Here is a 19,592-nt window from a genome sequence, read left to right on the forward strand (position 1 = left end):
GGGTCTTCCACTCAGAAGAATGCATTTCCCTTCAAATCCAAAGGGCAAGTCTACAGAATGTTGGAAGGATCAACCAAGATTTTCAAGTATAGCAATGAATGGAAACCCCAGAGCCAGGTTCATTCTGAACTATCAAACAGCTTGTTAGATGTTCCTAGGGAGAGAATCAGCCATTAAAGCGCTAAAGAAGCAATTGATTCAATCACTGGATATAGCTTGGGATGGAAAGGATCAGGGAGGTCAACAGTAGCAAATGGCAGACACCTGCTTCCTACTGTGGATAATATCAAATCCATTTCTCTTTTTCTGTGGCATCCATTATTTCATCCCATTGTTATGATTTGAAGAGTTAGTGGACTAAAAAGAAGATCAAACTTGGCCAAGTAATACTAGAACAGCTAGTTAAAGTTACTGGCCATACATTGGGTCAAGGTTCCAACTAAGGTGAACGATTTGTTGAAACACTTCTTTTACCGAATCTGCAGATGACAGGGTAAGGAGTGGGGGACACTGGGGATTCGGAAACTAAGCTAAAACTCAGTTTGAGGTGTGGTTTCCTCGAGCAATAGCTTCTTAAGCCAAAGCCCCATTTACTCTCAGAATGTCCATGCCTCTTCTAAAATGGTGGGGAATGGTGAGCAAACAAAAGTATAAGCCTTCTTTAGAAACAATGAACCACCAAGAGAGGGAAGAATCCAATAGTATATAGCATCACCATTAGTTTCTATTTCTATGTTCAGATTTTTATGTTTTTTTTTTAACCAAACACACCTAACTTTCTGCATGTAATTCAAGACTACTTATCTTATATGGTTTGAAAATGTGCCTTCCTGAAGATAGAAGAGGCTGCTGAATCAAGATCATTTTCAGGATTCTTAGATGTGGTTTGAGTCCGTTTGAAAATCATTATCCCTTCCACAGTGCATCCAGATCACAGTTAATTAACATAAACATCAGTCAGGTGCTGAGTTTGTACTTGAGATAGCCCCGTGCTCTTGGGGACAGAATAATATGACCGCTTACCCAGTGTTTGGAATACCTGGAGAAAGTTACATGTGAGACTTGTGGGAAAGGGAGGGAGCAGTTAGAAGTAGGCATCACCCAAACATACACGTTTCTAGCTCTTCTGGAATCTAGATGCCTGAATAAGCCTTCATCAAGAGGATGAATACCCTCCTGATCCAGGGCCCCCAAGAATATTACATACTGTGCAGCAAAGTAAAATCACTCAGATCTAGGTTTCCCTGGACTCATGCTCAACCCTACCTACCACAAACATAGTGGGATCACTTCTTTCCAACACCACCCATTGCCCCACCCCAACAATTGGCTTAAAAAATAGAAACTGAGCTTAAAAATAGAATTAGAAACAATACTTAATGAGAAGTCATATAAAGAAGAGATTTTTAGAATCACAAATAGTGTCTCTGTAGTATCTGGATTAGTTTGGGTTCAATAGGAGAACTTGGGAACAAAATTCTAGTATTTTAACCTTTCATGAGGCAGTTGTCAGCTCCACACTTGGTCTTGTCATCCCACTTACATGTTTGGACATGCTGGGAAGATAATTCCTTCTACACCCTCATACACACAGAGATGGACATTCACATCTGCTCTTGGTGCTGCTGAAACATCCTTCATTTATAACAAAGGTCTTTTACATCCAGGCAGATTGATTCAGGCTTTACCCTATTGTTTCCCCACTCCATCTTTTTTTCAAAAAGCCACCTCTTTTCACTATAGAATATAGAGAATGTCTCTGAAGGCATCAAGAAAGCGGAAATGGAGCTGAGTTCTATTTATGACCTAATAGTCATTCTAAGTGAAGAGCTGGGAAAAAATCCTCAAGTAACCTAGAAACAGCATCCTGGGCTTTTTCACAGGTTTCAAACAGAGAAAGTGGTAGGTCCTACTTAGGACCCTATAGTTCTTAACTTTTCATCTGCTTCTATTAGAGTGTTCCCCACTTAGTGCCCATGCTGTTTTAGACAAAGAATGTCATCTAGACAATAAACTAGTGGTTTACAAACATGTCAAGAAAGAAAATTAGCAACTCTCAATGCTATTACTTACTTAATTTTTAGGCTTTATTTTATTCATTTCACTGGTATTAGATGAGTCCTTATTATTTAATAATCTATTTAATAAACATTTATTGAGTATTTACTATGTTCCTGGGACTGAGTAGGGTCTGGGGTAGAGGGATGGAGAGATGAAGTCCTGCCTTCAAGGAATTTAAGATCTAATTGAAGAGATAGAAGACACATAAGGAAACATGACTTAGCAAGGCAGTATACTCAGAGCTCTGTGTTGGCACAGAACACTTCAGGGAGAAAGAGGACTTTCATTTTGAGGCTCCTCCCCCTGGGGAAAGCACGTTCATAACATTTAGGGAGATTGGAGAGAACTGGTTTTTTAGGTTCTCTCAACAGAACCAAGAAACAGCTCATCTTCCCCCAAAGTGCTCTCACCCAAGGTGCCTGAAATGCCACCTGTCTAAAGGTGCAGTCACCAGTATCAAACTTGACCCCACAGCTGGTTGCTGCCCAGGACAGATAAGCAGGGCTTCCTTTGGCTATGAGCCTGCTGTCTCCTACACAAGTGTTCATACTTGGGGCCACTCACACTCCCTAACCTCCCCCAGGATGTCAATGATCCCCATGATCCCATGTGAGTTCAGGGATTTTTAAAAAGTAGATCAAGGAGTTAAATGTGTTGGTTTGCCTTCATGTTAGGAGCCTTTTGGTGTCTTCCCCCACATAATCCAGGCTTTCACCTGTGCCCTGAGGCAGTCATGAATTTTCCACATACAACAATAAACAGGTGCAGGGTCAGGAAGGAGTCAGGTTAAACTTGTTGTCTGACTTGCTGCTCACTCGTTGACCTATGGGTGGAAACCCTGTGTCTGCATGCAAGGTGACGAAGGTCAAGAGTAGTCACAGATTTTTTGAGACATTGCCCTGGGAACTGGCATTCATGACAGCAACAAACCCTGTCCTCTAATTATACTCTGTGGAAATCACTGTGATTTTTATGGGTCTGCATCTCCTGCCTTTGCTGTCAAGTGACAGGCCTCTTGGCATTTAGTGAAACTATTTAGTCTTTTTAGATCCACAGCGACTGTGAAACGAACCTTAGGAGAAACTGCCACAACTTGAAAACGCATGGAAATCAGCTACGATTGAGAGTGGCCTTGATGCACTAGGACCCAGGAGGTGTTGTTCCTCCTATTTTATCTTCTTTGGAAAAAAAAAATGTATGTTGGATTTGAACGTTTATGGTTGAGGTTGCCCTCAAGGAACTAGATATTGTTTTCAGGAGGTCCTTCTGTGTTTTTCATTGAGTATCATCTTTGGGCTGTCTGTAGATTCTAGGAATAATCAAGCATGTGTTTCAGCAAAGGCTGGGGTCATCCTATAAGTCCTTGGGCCTGGAGGCTGCAATGGCTGCTGATGGTGGACATCAAAATGTCTAAATATGTGCCTTCCTTAAAAAAGCCACAAAGCTTCCTTTGTTATAAACCTAAGAAACATATAGCTTTAATGGTTTGAGAAAACCTATCCTTTTTTCACCTCTAAATAAGGGTGTCAGCAATCTAGGTCATTTTTTTTAAAATATGTCTTTATTTATTCACTCTCTTCTTAATAGCTTCATTCCAGCTGATTTAAGACATCAATCTCATCACTCCAGGCATTGCCCTACTTCAGAGCCATCCAGTATTGTATGCTCTCTACCCAGTCTGCCCCCAAAAGTAGGTGGCCTAGAATAAAGAGGAGAAAGTAAAAGAGAAAACAAAGGGGGCACTTTCCTCTCAGGCCAGAGCCAGACAGACCAGAGAATCATTCGCCAGTAGCTGTTGAGCATTGCTTGCTGAAGAAGTGATAGGGTCTTAGAAACACATTGGAAGCTCATTAATCTCCCATCTGTCCTCCTGGCTCCTGCCCCTCACCTGCTATTCTGCATCTTAAACCTTTGAAAGAACTATCTCACAACAAGGATGAGACCAAAGCAGAAGCTTAGAATAAGGGAGAGGTAGACACCATGAGTCTCCTGGATATGTCCCTGGCTCTCTATGGGATATCTACAGGTCATGAATATATCTATAGGTCATGAGGTTATCATGAGGATATCAATGGGATATCTGTGGGTCATGAGGTTATTATGAGGATATCAATGAGAGATCTATGGGTCATAAGGTTATGAGGATATTAATGGGATATCTATGGGTCATGAGTTTATCTGTGGGTCATAAGATTATCACAGGTCTCTCTATGAGCTACGTATGGGCAATGTGGCTTGTAGCCCCCTCCATTTGAAGCCCTTAATGATGCTGGAAGTCACTCACCTAGGACACAAAGGAAAGGACACCCAAAAATGAATACGGGCCCAAGGGAATCTTCAAGGTTCATGGGTTTGTTGACTTATGAGAGAAATGTGGTTCAGGGAACTGTATTTTCTTTAGGGTTATGAGGAAGCAGTAAGGAGAAATTTCATTCCAAGATGGTTGGTTGAGTGCCAGCCAGCCCTCATGCCCACTCTCCATCTGCCCAGGCTCCAGAGGCAGCTCTGGGAGGGTGAACAGCAGCAAGTGTGCCATTGCCTCCAGCAACTACATGTTCCTATATGTCCTAAGTAAGGAGGTCTGAGATCTGAGGCGAAGCAGGAGAACTCATGCAGAACAGGCACCCTCTGTCACTCTTGGGAAAAGCTCTTCCCGGATTAGCACAGAGCAGCTGGTTGATCAGAAACATGGGGCCCATGCACCCATGGGGTTGTAGGCAGAACGTCGTGGGCATGGACCTTTTCTCAGGTGGGAGTCCACAGCTTCCATCAGCTCTTCCTGACCTCCCCCACCCTCCCTAACTTAGGGAGGAGGAGAGGACTCTGACCTTCACTGGCCAGACTTAATCTGAGAAAGGAAGACCTAGGACACATAGAGACTTCATGGCCTTGGATCCAGTTTCCATAAACACCTCCTCACAGATGACTTCTCTTATCCCAAGGCTGTTTTCAACCCCATCACTCTCACTGGCTCAGAACACAATATCTTACACACAGTAGGCACTCAGGAAATACTGTTGAACAAATGTGGACTCTAATGAGACCACTGCTAAGAATAGTGAAAGGCTTATGTCATGGTTCCCCATAAGAAAATGTGACATAAAAACCCTGAAATCACATGGTCATACTTACAATCATTATATGGCCTATGGATGGCTATTTCGCCATCATGCTTATGCCTTTCTCCTCCCTAACTTCATTTCACCAGTCCTGCCCCTTCTTACCTGGTGCAGTTTTCTTTTTCTCCTCCTGGGTGGTCATTGGACTTTCCTCTGCTGGTTTGGTTTCCTTTGTAGACTTGCCTCTGACGGTTTCTTTCTGGTTAAAGGAGTCTTTCAGGCTCCCTGTGATGGGGGCAAGCTCTGAAACACACAAACCTTTCCATCCTGCTTCTCCTAACAACCACTGTTTTTCTGAATATTTTCACCCTCAGCCACTGGGAAAAGTCTCCATCCCAGAGCCAGAATGGGTTTTCAGCTGTGGGTTCTATTTTTAGTAATTGCCAACTTCCTAGGAAACCCCCAATTCTGTCCCAGGATCACAAGGCCTCTGGGCTTCCTATCTGCCCCTACACTCCTGTCTTCATTGCCCTATGGTGCAAGGTTTACCCAGTACTGCCTGGTCTGTCAGTTGCTTGCTTTTCTAAGCCTCAGACAGCCACTCTTCCCCCTACACTTCTAGAACCCTCTATAGTTATTCCTACAACCTCATTTACCACCTCACATTATAATTGCCTTTTTTTTTTTTAATCTATCCCCATGCTAGGATGGGCTTCCTATTCATAGCACAGTGCCTGGCACATAACAAGTTCATTCATTCACTCAACATTTACTGAGTACCTGTCATATGTGAGGCACTGTTTTTGGCATTTGGTCTGGTGAACAAACCAGACCAAAACTGCCTGTCCTCAGGGAACTTACATTCTAGCATGGAAGACAAACACGTAATAAATGAATTGGAAAATGATAAGCACCATGTGAAAAATGGCAGAGTATGTGGGAATGGAAATGCTCAATAAATTCTTGTTGAATTGAATTGAATTACGACATGGTTAAGTAGACTTACATTGGAAACTCTTCTTTTGCTCAGTGACTCAGTTCAAGCCAATGACCCCCAAACCCTGAACACAATTTTTGTGTTCTGTGCTATGGCTGCATTTGGTAGATTCCTTCAACCAAAATATAGTGAGCCCAGATAAATAGTATTAGATTTGAAAAGAACCTATCGGGGTGTAACACTTCAAACCAGTTAAACTAGGTGGGAGCGGCACTTCTCAACCTGCTTTACTCACAGCACACAGAGAACGTAGTATTTGTCCAGCATCCTCAGGCACATGGGTAAGGTTTCTTGGAGCCTGAGAAGGGTTGAGGAAGGTACTATCCCAGCCCACATGTAACTCATTTGAGACACCTAGCTTTAGAATCCCCTGGGTGATTAATGTGCAGAGTCATGAGGCTCACTGACTTGGGAGCAATCTGTGTCGTTAACAATTCTTCCAGATGATTCTGATACTGTGGTCTTCAGACCACACTTTAAGGAACACTGCCATGTAACAAAGCAGAGACAGGTAGTGAATCACGGTATTTGTCGTGTCCTTATATTTGAAGTTGAGAGCTATGGAGAATAGCTGTAAATCAGTGGTTCTCAAACTTTAACATCAGACTCGACTTGCTGTAGGGCTTGCTAAAACATGGGTTATTGGGCCCACCTACATAGTTTCAGGGAGGGCCAAGTATGTGCATTTCTAAACAGGTCAGGGCCACACTCAAAGATCCACTAATATCAATCATTTGGGAAACTTGTATAAGGAATTTGGAATCCTGTAAGGCAATTTCACAAGGACAAAGTTGGGGTTCATTTTAGAAAGATATGACTAAATCCTGCTTAGTCTAGTTGGAAAGCATTAAAATAAATAAATTTGAAAGCCTAAATCAGAACAAATTTCCTGTTTGATAAAAATTGTGCTCTGTAACTTCACATCATGTTTACACCTACCCTCCAGCCATCTATGTGCTGGTAAATGTTTAACCACCAGTTCTTAAGGGTAAAGGGTAAAGAGGGGGCTGATCTATGTCATTTGCCCACTCTGCCCATCATGACCAGTTTCGGGGTACCCTACTGACGTCAATGAACACAGTCCAGGGAAGAAATGCGTAGTGGTTCTCCAAAGCATTGGACCCAGCAAACCATTGCCTCCAGCTGCTGCAGGGGTTTGTCACCTGTCAGAGGCTGCCTCCATTATACAGTTAGGTACTGGTCACTGTCTTCAGGCTATAGGAAACATGTTTGCAGGTCAGGAACTATTGTCTGCATAAGTAACCAAAACGACAGTCCTTCCTGGTCCGTGGCCCAGACTGCTCGTGAAACACTGCAGTTTTGCTTCTAAATTCCAGGCCCAGCTCGGGAAAACCCCTGGGAAGGGCTCTCCTTCCTCACGCACCTTCAAAGGTTCTAGGTGTCCGGCTCCTTCAGGAAGAGCCAAGGCCCACCTGACACCAAGGTTAGGCTGTCCTGGGTGCAGTGGAAGACTCCATGCCACAAAAACCCAACTGACCTGAAACCACTCTAGGCTCAAGAAATCACTTTTTTAGGTGACCCACCTTACTAGATAAGTGAAAACATTGAAGAAAGTTTTCTGGTTCTGGAAAATAAAACAACAGAGAGAGCCAGAATTTAGAGTTCAGGTCAGGATCATGGGGAAGTATTTTGAATATCGATGGTACCAGTGGTGACAGTGGATCCTGGCTTAGACCTGCCAGTTTCCTCCAGTTCTGTCCACACCCTTCCTGCCTGCCTCCTCACTTTAACTCATTCTGCTCTCTCTTTCCTAACCTGCCTTCATCTTTCCAGATGCAGGACGCTATGGGCTATGAGTTACCCTGGGTGTATTTTGTCAGTCTGGTCATCTTTGGATCCTTTTTCGTTCTAAATCTGGTTCTCGGTGTATTGAGCGGGTAAGCTGACTGTTTCTATGTACTCTTTACAATGCAGCCGAGCAAGGTCCTAGGACCCACTATATCCATCACCAGGGTCCTCAGGGATGGGATCCTAACAGGCCAGGAAAACCAGGAAAAAAAAAAGTCCCCATTCAACCACAGATTCTGACCCAGTGTCTGGGCAGTCTGTTTGGCCTCTGATTTGCACCTAGAGGATCCCCGGGTCCCAGCACTGCTTAGGTCAGTGTTCAGGAGCCGGTGATGGGCACTTGGCCGTGCTCGGCTGCTGAGTGTGCCTCACTAACTATCATTCCATTCTTCCAGGTCAATGATGCCGTAGGAAGGGACTGGCCCTGGATCTATTTTGTTACACTAATCATCATAGGGTCATTTTTTGTACTTAACTTGGTTCTCGGTGTTCTTAGCGGGTAAGCAGGACCAAGGAAAAAGGTCTTGATTTTATTTTATTTACTCTTTCTGCTATTCCTGGCTTTATTCTTTTTTCTGGCTCTGATGAACCTGGGATAAGAGGCCACCTCGGGAGCCTTGAAGTGAATGGCCTTGGCCTGGCTGGACAGAAGATCAAATGTACAAGGATTAATCTGTTGGTTTGGGCTTCACGAGGAGATTCTTAGGTCCACCTGTCTCCTAGCTCATCCAACCCCCTCCCACCCTGAAGCAGCTAAGTAGGTAGGCAGGATGCTTCTCCTTCTACCTGAGGAGCTGTGTGGTGAGAGCCTTGAGTTGAAAGGGTTTGGCGGTAGGGATTGCCTTGCCAATAGGTACTTGCCTGATTACAGTTTGTGGCAGGCTAACAGTAAAGATTTAAGGTAGCTTTTACACATTGTTGAATGGACTGGGATAATAAGGGTTTTATTTAAAATATAAGTTAACAAATACAAACTAAAAATAAAATTTTCTTTGATTCTAATTCATAGACTCTACAGTCCGTGTCTTGTATGCCCTTTTTCTGAATGGAAATGGTGCTTAGCTGTTCAAAGCCATAGATTATTTGAGAATAGAGATGGAATATACTTTCCTTTAAATGTATCTACTTGGCTACAAGTATAAAGTTTGCCTAATTTTGGCCTTTGCTCTGATGAAGTTAAAAAGTGGTAGAAATAGCATATGTTTGGGCCATCTAGCTGCCCTGGGGACGGCCACCTTGACACTGCAAAGACTCACTGGGCCTTTCCTCAGCTTACCTTTTTTTCACAAGTCCACACCAGCCATGCCAAGCCCTAACACCTAAATGCTCCTGATGACCTGCTCATGGGTGACCTACTCTGCTGCCTTTGCTCCAAGGGGGAGGGGGACAATCTATTTCTGCCCTGCTCAAGACAGGTCAGCTGCTTTGAATAGCCTTTCCTATGTCTCTAGGGACATTAATGCTGGGAGAAAGTCAGGCATGACAGGAATGATTGCATTTAATTTTTACTAAGTACATGACCTGGGAACAGCTCCTCCCATCTCCTGCCATAGCCTAATGCCATGCAAAAGCATCAGGTTTAGTCTTGGGATTTGGTGAAGAGAAGAATCTGCTTCCACCCTCTCCTTCCTATGGTGGGTGCCTGTTAGGGACTTTGATGACACCGTGCCTTTTGCCAAGGTAAGGCCACACAGGAAACTAGGGTCTTCCATCAGGGATAAAAATGATGAACAGGATAACATAAGCCCCTGATTAGCTGCCTGGAAGATATAAAGGTTTTCATTTTTGTGTTACAACACAAGAAAATGCTCCTGTGTTTATATGAATCAAAGCATTGAAAAAACCAACTTCACTCCCACTCAAGACAAATTTGGATATCCCAGCTCTGCATTTGCTGGATGCATAATGTTGGGCAACTTCACCCTCCTGAACTTTAATTAACCATAAAAAAAAATGAAGATAATAATACCAACTCATAGATTGTTGTGATATTAGAGTGAGAGCGTTTGTGTAAAATACTTGGCATATAGTAAGTGCTCAATAATGGTGCTATCATGACAATGATTATTGTTTACTTGATGCCTATCATAACTGGAATTATTGCATAAAATCCTCAACCTTTTCCTTTTAAAGATGAGGAAAGTGAGCCCAGGTTTAGGTGATGTCATTGTGCTTCTAAGTATTAGAACAAGGACCAGAACTCAGGCAGAGCCTGGACTCCATCTTCCCATCACCATCCATTGAATATACAAGGCTTTGATAAGCTTTGAATATATAAGCTTTGAACCTTAAAAAAAAAAAAGTGATTCTACTTTCTTCCCCCAGAAATTAGGAACAAATCTAAGCAAGTAAAACTCCCCCCAGGAATCCAAAATGAAGAATCAGCACTAGCCAATGAAGGCCCTTCTTAAGCAGGATATCTACTCACAGTCATTCTTGCCGCCTCCCCCCAAGGAAAATTGTCTTCCTGGCAGAGAAGTCAAACGGCAGCAGCTGCTGATGTGGGAGAAAAATCGTTTCAAAGACCATGTCTTGGACCAACTCAGTCCCAAAACTTGTCATGTGGTAATACTCCCAACATGAATTGACTGAACAGGAACACTAAGGCTTTCAGACCTCAGAACTGTGAGCTCTGGAGTCCATATAGCAGGACACCTTCCCTGACCCAGTCCCAAAGAGGCAGTCTGCTCCTCACAGTTCTGGAATTGCTGATAAAACATCTTCCAAGGCTTCTTGGCTGCTGGGCGCACCCTCTGCACTGACAGAGAAGTGTCGATTGGTAGGCATCTCCCCTTCCTGGTTTGAGGAGGCCTCTTAATCAGTCAAAAGGGCTGGCCACTCTGAATGGCCTGCACTGGGTCCATGCAGTGACAAAACCTAGAATCAGCCTCTTGTTGGCTAACCACATGGTGGTAGCCATGGTTTCAGTTTTGGGTCAGCATCTTGATCAGTCAGGACAATATCATAAAAGTCATCACAAAAATGCAACAAAATTGCTTATTCATCAGTCAGACTTGATTAAACCAACCTTCCAAAAGCATCCAAAACAGTCTCAGAGCTCCACGAAATTCACTGTCCCAATGATAGCATTAACAGTAACCAGTCCCCATGGCAATCTCAGTGCATGAGCTTTTGGTGGATAACTCATTCGAGGCTCACAACAATCCTATGAGCTAGGTGCTATTTATATCTCCATTCTATAGAGAAGAAAACAGAGGTACAGATGAGGAAACCACTTCAATCCTTACAGGTGAAAATGGAGGATCCAGGATTAAATCCAAGCAATGTGAATCCACAGCCTCTATCCTTAACATCCATGTGATACGATCCAATCCCCAAACCCATTTAACTGGCTAAGCCCATGTTCCTAAATCTGAGTCAAGAAGTGGGGAAGTGAAGAGCAATAAGTGCAATGAGGAGGAGCAACAGGAATGGGGAGGAAGGTAGAAGCAATCCTTGAGACAGCTATTGGAAACAGCCACCGGGAACAGAAAGAGTCCCAAGAGAAAGCTCTAGAGCCCCCACTCAGGAGGCTGCAGCAGGGCATGGTTGTTTAACATGGGGGCTGGCAACCCTGCAAATGTTAATAGTCCTTGAGAGAGAACAGACATCCCTCCACACCAGCCCAGTAGAACTAAAGCCTTGGAGCATTTTGGAACTGGAGGGGCCTGAGACCCTACACGCACCAATTAAGGACAATACTATTTTACAGTCCAACACAGTAACACAGCCTCATAAATTATGTCCTTCAGTCACCAAGGAAAGGTTAAACTATGCCTAGAGTGTTCTACTTATGAAGGAAAGAGGACACTCTATAAAGAAAAATGTAAACATTCCAAGAGTTTGGTCACCAGACAGTTAGGCACCTTTATCTGGAACATTCACGTATTCAGAACATCTTTCTCACGAGGCCAGAGAGAGTTAATGTAAATCATATATATCGCATGGATTTTTTTAATTTTATTTTATTCTTTCAATGTTCCAAGATTCATTGTTTATGCATCACACCCAGTGCTCCATGCGAAACATGCCCTTCTTAATACCTACCACCAGGTTCACCCAACCGCCCACCACCCTCCCTTCCAAAACCCTGTTTGTTTCTCAGAGTCCACAGTCTCTCATGATTCATCTCCCCCTCTGATTTCCCCCAATTCACTTTTCCTTTCCTTCTCCTAATGTCCTCCATGTTATTTCTTATGCTCCATAAGTAAGTGAAACCATATGATAATTGACTTTCTCTGCTTGATTTTTTTCAAAATGGTTTCATGTTCATTATCTATTGATCCTCACAAACCACAGGACTGGTATTAGCACAGACAAGAATTGGATTATATTTGCTTTTCTCTCCAAAAATCTCAGTCTCCAGCCTACTAAAATTACAGCAGTGACAATGAGATTCTCAAAATTGCACTTAAGCTATGTCAGGTAAAAGTCCCCAGACTCTGGAATCTGGTCACTTTTTATTTTAAGTGATTGCAAACTGAGGACATCAGACATGTGCCTTCAGTAGACAAGGAACTCAGGATCTCTTAGGTGGATAGTCTTCTTTCTCCTGTCTTCTTTCCTCCCAGGAGATGGGCTTTTCTCTCTCCCCAAAACAACAGGGGGCTTGGTGATGAAGCATGTTGCAACCTGAAAACACAACTGGACCATGGCGCTGTAGTTAAGACACAATGTCTGGGACCAGAAGGATCCAAGAGAAAGGCCGGGACATGCATTCTTTGTGGATGGATAGTCACATTCATTATCTGTGTAGTTATGGTCTATGAGGTCACTATGAACACTGAATTAATGAATACTAAGCCATTACTCTTGGACTCTTGGGAGAAATACAGGAGAAATGCGAGGATCCTGGAAGCCTCTAGTCAGAACATTTGTGTCAACCAACCAATACACAACCTTATTTTATGTGTGTTTCTGTTTAAAGGCATCTTATTTAATATATATTGTTGATTCATTAACATGAGCTCATGGCCAACAGCACTCTAACTGATGCCTGAACAGAGTTTATCTGACACATGTACTTTTTCCCTAAGGCACATCACAACCTTCTCGCACTTAGGAACTCTAGACAGCACTGCAGCACTGTGCTTGGGGACTATTATTTAACAGAAAAGCCACCAACAGAAAGCACAGAGATGTGACAAACATGGCACTAAAGAGATCATAAAAAGTACACTGTTTACAGTATGAGAACTGAAACAAGAAGGCAGAGTATTGCCGTGTTTAACTTCAGCTGCGAATGTGACTCCAGTTTTTTGCATGTCTGCATAGGACCACAAAGGTACACATACATTGATCTGGGAGTTACAAATAAATTTTAGCGAGTAAGCAAATTCGCAAATACAGAACCTATGAATAATAAGAATCGACTGTTGATCATCAGAGGGCCCAGAGCCCCAGCGTTCTGTATTGATTGGGTTTTCTACATACACCTCCCTCTGCATGCTTTACATTAGTGAGACTGGTCCCCAGCTCTCCATTCCACCCCTCATTTTTCATGTTGGCCATTGCTGGCAAGAGCTGTGTTCCTGCTTTATGACAAATCCCATGGCTGTGACTGAATGTCTAGCCAGCTCTGGTCCCTGGGCCCAGCACAGCCTGTCAGGCTGGGGCTTCATGTCTTCATTAGCTCAGTCCCCAGAGCAGGCATATGGCTGGCATCCAGGCGAGAAGATAAAGAGAATCAGATACCACCACCCAGCAAATCCCTTACTGAGTGGAGTCTGGAAAAAGAAACCTTGGCTCACCTTCCGTCCAGCCACAAGCCAAGTTATGCCCCTCATTCCACTGGAGCCAGTGGAAGCCAGTAAGGCTTCAGATCTGACCCTGTCTCTACTCCCTTCACACCCCGAATACAACCTCATTTTCTTTTCTCCTTACAGATGTTTATGTTAGCTCCCCAGAGTCTTAGGGTGTGGATGATGAGCTTTCATTCCACAGGGTAGATGCTATAACACAGGACTGGGTCAATTGTTCCTACTCCAGTTTGATCCCAGCCCTATTCTCCTGACTCCAGAAGAAGGATGGGTCATTGTTCTGTAACTAGAACTTAACCCTCTGTGAAATATTCCAAAAGAGCTAAAGTGAACCTTCTGTTATTCAGTCTCCTGACAACCCCAAACCCATTCCACAGAAAAGAAATAGAGAATGCAAATGTGTGTGGGCAGAAAGTCCAGAGAAAGTCTTGGAAGCACAATTGTTGGAATCAATTTGCATGGGGAAGGAACTGCTGTATAAAGTGACTGTCTCCAGAGAGCAAGTCTACAGCCAGGTGGTATGACCAGATGTAGGGGATCTATCCATGCTCATCCCCAACAGCAAAAGGAGGGAGGGAACAAAGTGAGGCAAAGCTTCCATCTTCATTCTGAGCTGTCAATCTGGCCTTTTCCCTGGCATTAAACTCCCTGGGAAGGAAATGAAGGTACCTGCCAGTTGGCAGGAAGCCGGAGAAAGAGCAAGTTCAATCCAATTAGAATTGGATTCAATCAAATTTAGGAAGAAAATTCCATCCAAAGCAGAGCATCATGAAGACAGCAGTTGAAGAAAACTCATTAGCTTGAGAGTCCCCACATCTCCAAATTAAAAAATTCCCTAGACCACTCCCAGTCCTAACCCCTTTTTATCCACAAAAATGGTGAAGTCTAAAAATCTGTGCTCTCCTAAGCAACACAAGCAAAATGCAAATACTAAATGGAGGTGGTGGTAGAGCCGTTCCGAAATGACTGAATGGATTCAGGAGCTTTCGTCTACCTGTGGCTTGTTGCTGCATCCTTCCTTCTAAGGTGCCTTTCAAGAAATTCCTTCAAGGTGGTTTCTGCAGCCTCCTGCCCTGAAGAGGCCTGTACTGGTGAAAGAAGGAGGAATTCTGTCTCTGTGAATTAACCAAGATGCCCAGTGCATGTTACCCTCTCACATACACACATATATACACACATATGTGTGTGCACACACACCACTGAGGGCCCATTTCCCATAAAGTGAATATCAAAAACCAAAATGCTCCTAATATACCTATTTTGGAAGAAAAGACACAGACTTGCTTTGAGAGTTGAGAACTAGCCTTCTTGATCAATACATTCTGCTGCCAGCAGAAAGTGAATTTGAAGTCAGAGAGAAAATCAGGACAGAATCAGAAAATAGGAAAGAAATACCATTCTGTCAGAAATTTTTCAATAGGCCTTTCTCCCAGCAAATCCCAATCCAATTGCAATTTCTACCCATTATTGTTTTAAACTGAATGCATCATTTAACTTTCATATCATCTTGCTTTTATGTATTTTTCCAGCCTGATTAGATTTCTTTTTAACTATAAGGGCAGCCCCCAGGACATTTTCTTGTGTTTAGAGTCCTCATTTGTCTCCTTGTGGGGAAGAACTTTCTCTAGATTAGAAATCCTTCCAGGCATGTTAAAAGTGGCAAAACAAACTCTAGAAATGAGAAGAGAGGTTGAGGTGGTTAAACCTCCTGGGCCTTAAATCAGTGGTAAATATCTACCAATTGGCTTTTGGGGTGGGGGGAGCCCTCGTTTATAGCATTTGCCAATTTTCATGGTGTAAATATTCCCACCATGGCCAATTTCAAGCCACAAGGAGACATCAGTGAAGCTAGAACAGCAAAGAGCCATGTGTGGTAGGCTCCTGGGAGCCAGTGCGGGTGAGTGGGCTTCAGCATGCCACCGGCCCTTAACGCCTTTGTCACCCAGACATACTTTGAGGTTTTCCAGTGGCCATCCAGTTCCAGCAGGAATGAAAGTGCACAGTCCCTAACTGTCATGGAGGGGTTTTAGTGACCGTTTGAAAGGGGTTTCTGGGTCACGGGAGAATAGTTGTTATTAAAAGGCAAAGGCCATGACTGTGATCCAAGAATGAGGGAAATGGACTTCATCCATCCCTTTGTACTCTGTTGGCCTGCGTCAGGAATGTCTGCTTTGGTGACTTTCTGTTTATGTGAGAATAGAGACAAAGCCTGGGATGAGGAGAGAAGGCTGTCTGTGGAGAGCTGGGACAGGTGGGCGGGTCTCTTGGTGTGAAGAAATTAATCCCTTTGTTTTCTCTTATCTCCATCTCTCCATCCGCCCACCTGGCCTTCCTCCTTCTTGTATGCTGCCCTGCCCCTCTGCTCTCACTCCCCAGAGAGTTTTCCAAAGAGAGGGAGAAGGCCAAGGCTCGGGGAGATTTCCAGAAGCTTCGAGAGAAGCAGCAGCTAGAAGAGGACCTGAAGGGCTACCTGGACTGGATCACCCAGGCAGAGGACATTGACCCCGAGAACGAGGATGAAGGCATGGATGAGGAAAAGCCCCGAAACAGTGAGCAGTCTTTCTGTCTTGGGTTAGGTTCCGGGAGAGGGAGGAGGCAGGGGCCAGAACAGCAAGACTGTCTATAACCAACTTGTCCTTATAGTTTGTCTTGCTGGAGCAATATTCGATGCATTGATGACAATCATCTCTACTTAAAGAAATTCGTCACAGATGTGACATAATTGTTGTTGATCTGTAAAGCTTCATATTCCTTTTAGAAAGATTCTAAAAGACGGTTGAGGTTTTGCTAAGGTGGACTCTTTTTTTTTTTTTTTTTAAATCATACATCCTCCTCCAGGCTCATCTTTTTGGGCAGGAGGCAGATTATGGTCTTCCCATTAGAGTATTAATGTCCTATTGTGTAGGAATGTATATACACATATATCCTAACACACATATATAAAGATATGAGTTTAGTTTCTTGTCCTTATTAGCAGGCATTATGTCCATTGTGTTCAAACTCCCCAGTTGGGTTCTGTGTGTTTCTGCTCATTAGTAACTGAGTTCTAATTGGGAATCTGGGAGAAGGAGCAGGTGGAGGGAAGAGGGAAGAAGATAGTCAAAGATGTGAATAGAGAACAAAATCTCTGCTCCCTCATTTCAAAGACTGATTTAATACATCTATCAACTGTTCCCTTTCTGATAATTCTGCTCAAGGTACAAATACAAAATTAAAACACACAAACAACAAGAGACTCATAACAACATAATTTAATAACCTAAGGAGACCTTTATGCTCTACTAAGTAGTTTTGCAAGTTCAAAGACAGCACCTTTGATGGATTGTAACAGTGAACAATGATGCCATTTGAGGGTCTTTCTGGAAAAATGCCTGGCAGCTTATATTATACTGTTGATGGTACTGTGGAGTAGTTGATTCGTTTGTGGACTGAATGGTATGGTGAATAAATAAATTTGCCTGTGAGTAACAGAGAAGCTTACCTCTAAGGCACAGGAATTGGCATCTTGGCTCCTCTCTTCACCTTAAGTCGGGGTGAAGCCCCTAACTCATGATTAATGGTGATGAGCATGCTTCTTACTGTGTTATTTAAAATGTGCAGTATCCCCTACTCACTTGGCAATTAATTGCCATCCAAGAGATGTATAGTTATTCTGTTCTCTGGCTAAAGCCAGAGCTTCCAAGGAGAAGTATGCTGCTTCCTTGCCTTGCCCATTAAGTGAATAAATTTCAGGGAGTTTCCAGCATGGAGTATTGTCTGCTGCTAGAGCAGACCACATTGACAAGTCCCATTTGCCCACACTGCTGGCTAAGCTTTAGGAAGAGCATACTGAACTGCATACCCCAATGGACAGGGTCTCTGCCTCATTTTCATAAGCCCAAATACAGAAGAAATCAGACTCCGGTGGCTCTTGTGTCTCTCACCACATGGCTGGAGGACACTTTTGAGTCTGCTTCTTGTCCTCAATCAGTCTGTCCTGGGAGGATGGAATGGGAGCCTAGCTCCTTTAGTTGTGGAGTTGATGGTGGAACAGTTCAAGGGGATGGGGCAAGGGAATAAGTACTCAAAAAAGCAAGATATAGAGAGTAAAAAAAATAACACTTGCAGTGAAGTGAATGTGAGAAACTTAGGAATGGAGCCAGAAAACGGGTCCAAAAGACTGTCTATTGGAGAATTCCAATTACAAGCAGAGTTGATGTGATTAAATTATTAAGGAATTGGCAACCTAACAGATCTGTAGGAAAGGCAAGTCTATGGCTTCAGAACTATATTCTCTTCTTCAGAACTTCATAATTTGCCCTTCAAAACAAATACAAGAGGAGAAGTGCTGCTACAAATTACATGTGTGTCTCAAAGTAATATCTTGGCCTTTGAAATTGCTCAAAGATTACAGTTTAGTATATTTGCCAGTTCTTTGCAGTTCCAAAATTAAGTAGCCTTTTAAGGGAGAAAGGGTATTGTCACTCTTCATCGATGGTTCTGGCAACTTCCAGGCAGAATCCCCATCAGCCCTTACTAGACACACCGGTGACCCAGAGTTGGCTCCAGCGCAAGGGAAGTTCAATGGCACATTCTGTGGTATCTGGGCTTATCAAGAGGGGATCCAATGACTCATTTTTTTCTAGGCAAACCTACAAAATCACTGAAGAAGTTGAAGGAACAGGGGTTGGGAAGACAACAGAGTAAAAGGACATAGTAGGGAAGCATTTCTTTAAGTTATCAGAACAAACAATGTGGCCAGTAAAATTATATGCAAAAATATATTCTAGTTCGTTCTTTCTTCCTTCCCTCCAACCATCGATCAACTAAGGGCAACTCTGTGCCAGTCATTGTTTTAGGCACTGGGGATATAGCAGTGAACAAAATAGTCAAACTTCCTTGCCCTCGTGGAAATTATATTCTAGTGGGGAGATGGACAATAAATTAAATAGTATGTCAGATAATGACAAAATGACAAGTACTATGAAGACAGAAGTGTTGAGAGGTGGCCAGTAAATACCTCACTGTGGAGGTAGCATTTGAATTAAGACTTGAAGACAATAAGGAAATGAAACATAGATATTTGGGAAAAGAGCATTCTGGGCAGAGGGACTAGCCCATGCAAAGGCGTCAAGGTAGGAGGATGGTGGACATAGAAACAGAAGGGAGGCTAATGTGACCAGGTAGGAGTGAATAACAGGGACAGTGGTAGGAGATGAGGTTCAAGGTTAACCAAGAGTAGATCATGAAAATCATTGTAAGAATTTGGACTTTTACTAGAGGTGAGCCAAGAAGCCCCTGGTGGTTTCAAGCTGAGAAGTGACACAGCCTATATATGACAGGATCCCCCCAGCTGCCACGTGCAGAATGAAGTGGAAGTGAACAAGGGTTATGCAGGGAGCCAGATAGGCTACTGCCCTGGGAGATGGTGCTGCCTTATGCTGGTAACACGACGTGGTGGGTCAGGCTCCAGAATAGTCTCATTTGCTGGCATATCAGATATGGGATGTGAGAGACAGAGAATTCAAGGAGATCCCAAGGCAATTGTCCTCAGCAGTAGTAAGAGCTGAATCATCATTTATTGATTTAGGGAAGATGATGACAGGAAAAGATGTCAGGGCGGGAGTATCCGGAAAACCATCTTGGACCTTTAGGTTTAAAATTTCCATTGGACTTCCAAGTGGAGATGTTGAGTGTGCAACTGGGATAAATCTGAGTCTGTGGAAAAGCCTGGGCAGAATTATAATTTGCGGAGTCAATATTCACCCAGCTGTGATAGTAGGGTATAGTGTAGACAGAAGTGAGACACAGCCTAAGAACCTGAGTCCCAGTGATGTTTGGAGACAAGAGTGATGAAGAAGAACCAACAAGGGAGACTTAAAAAGGTATGGTCAGACAGACAGACAGGAGGAAAAGAGGGGGAGGGTC

At 43.4% G+C, this 19,592-nt stretch overlaps 1 protein-coding gene across 46 annotated transcripts in view; it reads left to right on the top strand.

Moving 5' to 3' along the window:
* CACNA1C (calcium voltage-gated channel subunit alpha1 C) overlaps positions 1 to 19,592 on the top strand; it is a 708,196-nt gene that overhangs the window by 514,561 nt on the left and 174,043 nt on the right. For 24 of the 46 annotated variants that reach the window (XM_032844463.1, XM_032844462.1, XM_032844471.1 and 21 more), the window contains exons 8-9: positions 7,912 to 8,015; positions 16,062 to 16,234. In XM_032844463.1, coding sequence (XP_032700354.1) covers positions 7,912 to 8,015; positions 16,062 to 16,234 — 277 coding nt within the window. Of the gene's footprint in view, positions 1 to 7,572; positions 7,577 to 7,911; positions 8,016 to 8,321; positions 8,426 to 16,061; positions 16,235 to 19,592 lie in introns of those variants that run through there. The other 22 variants (XM_032844469.1, XM_032844490.1, XM_032844460.1 and 19 more) reach the window with 2 other exon arrangements.

This window comes from Lontra canadensis, unplaced genomic scaffold (genome assembly GCF_010015895.1).
Source record: "Lontra canadensis isolate GAN:19392208 unplaced genomic scaffold, GSC_riverotter_1.0 scaffold153, whole genome shotgun sequence".
NCBI classification, from domain to species: domain Eukaryota; kingdom Metazoa; phylum Chordata; class Mammalia; order Carnivora; family Mustelidae; genus Lontra; species Lontra canadensis.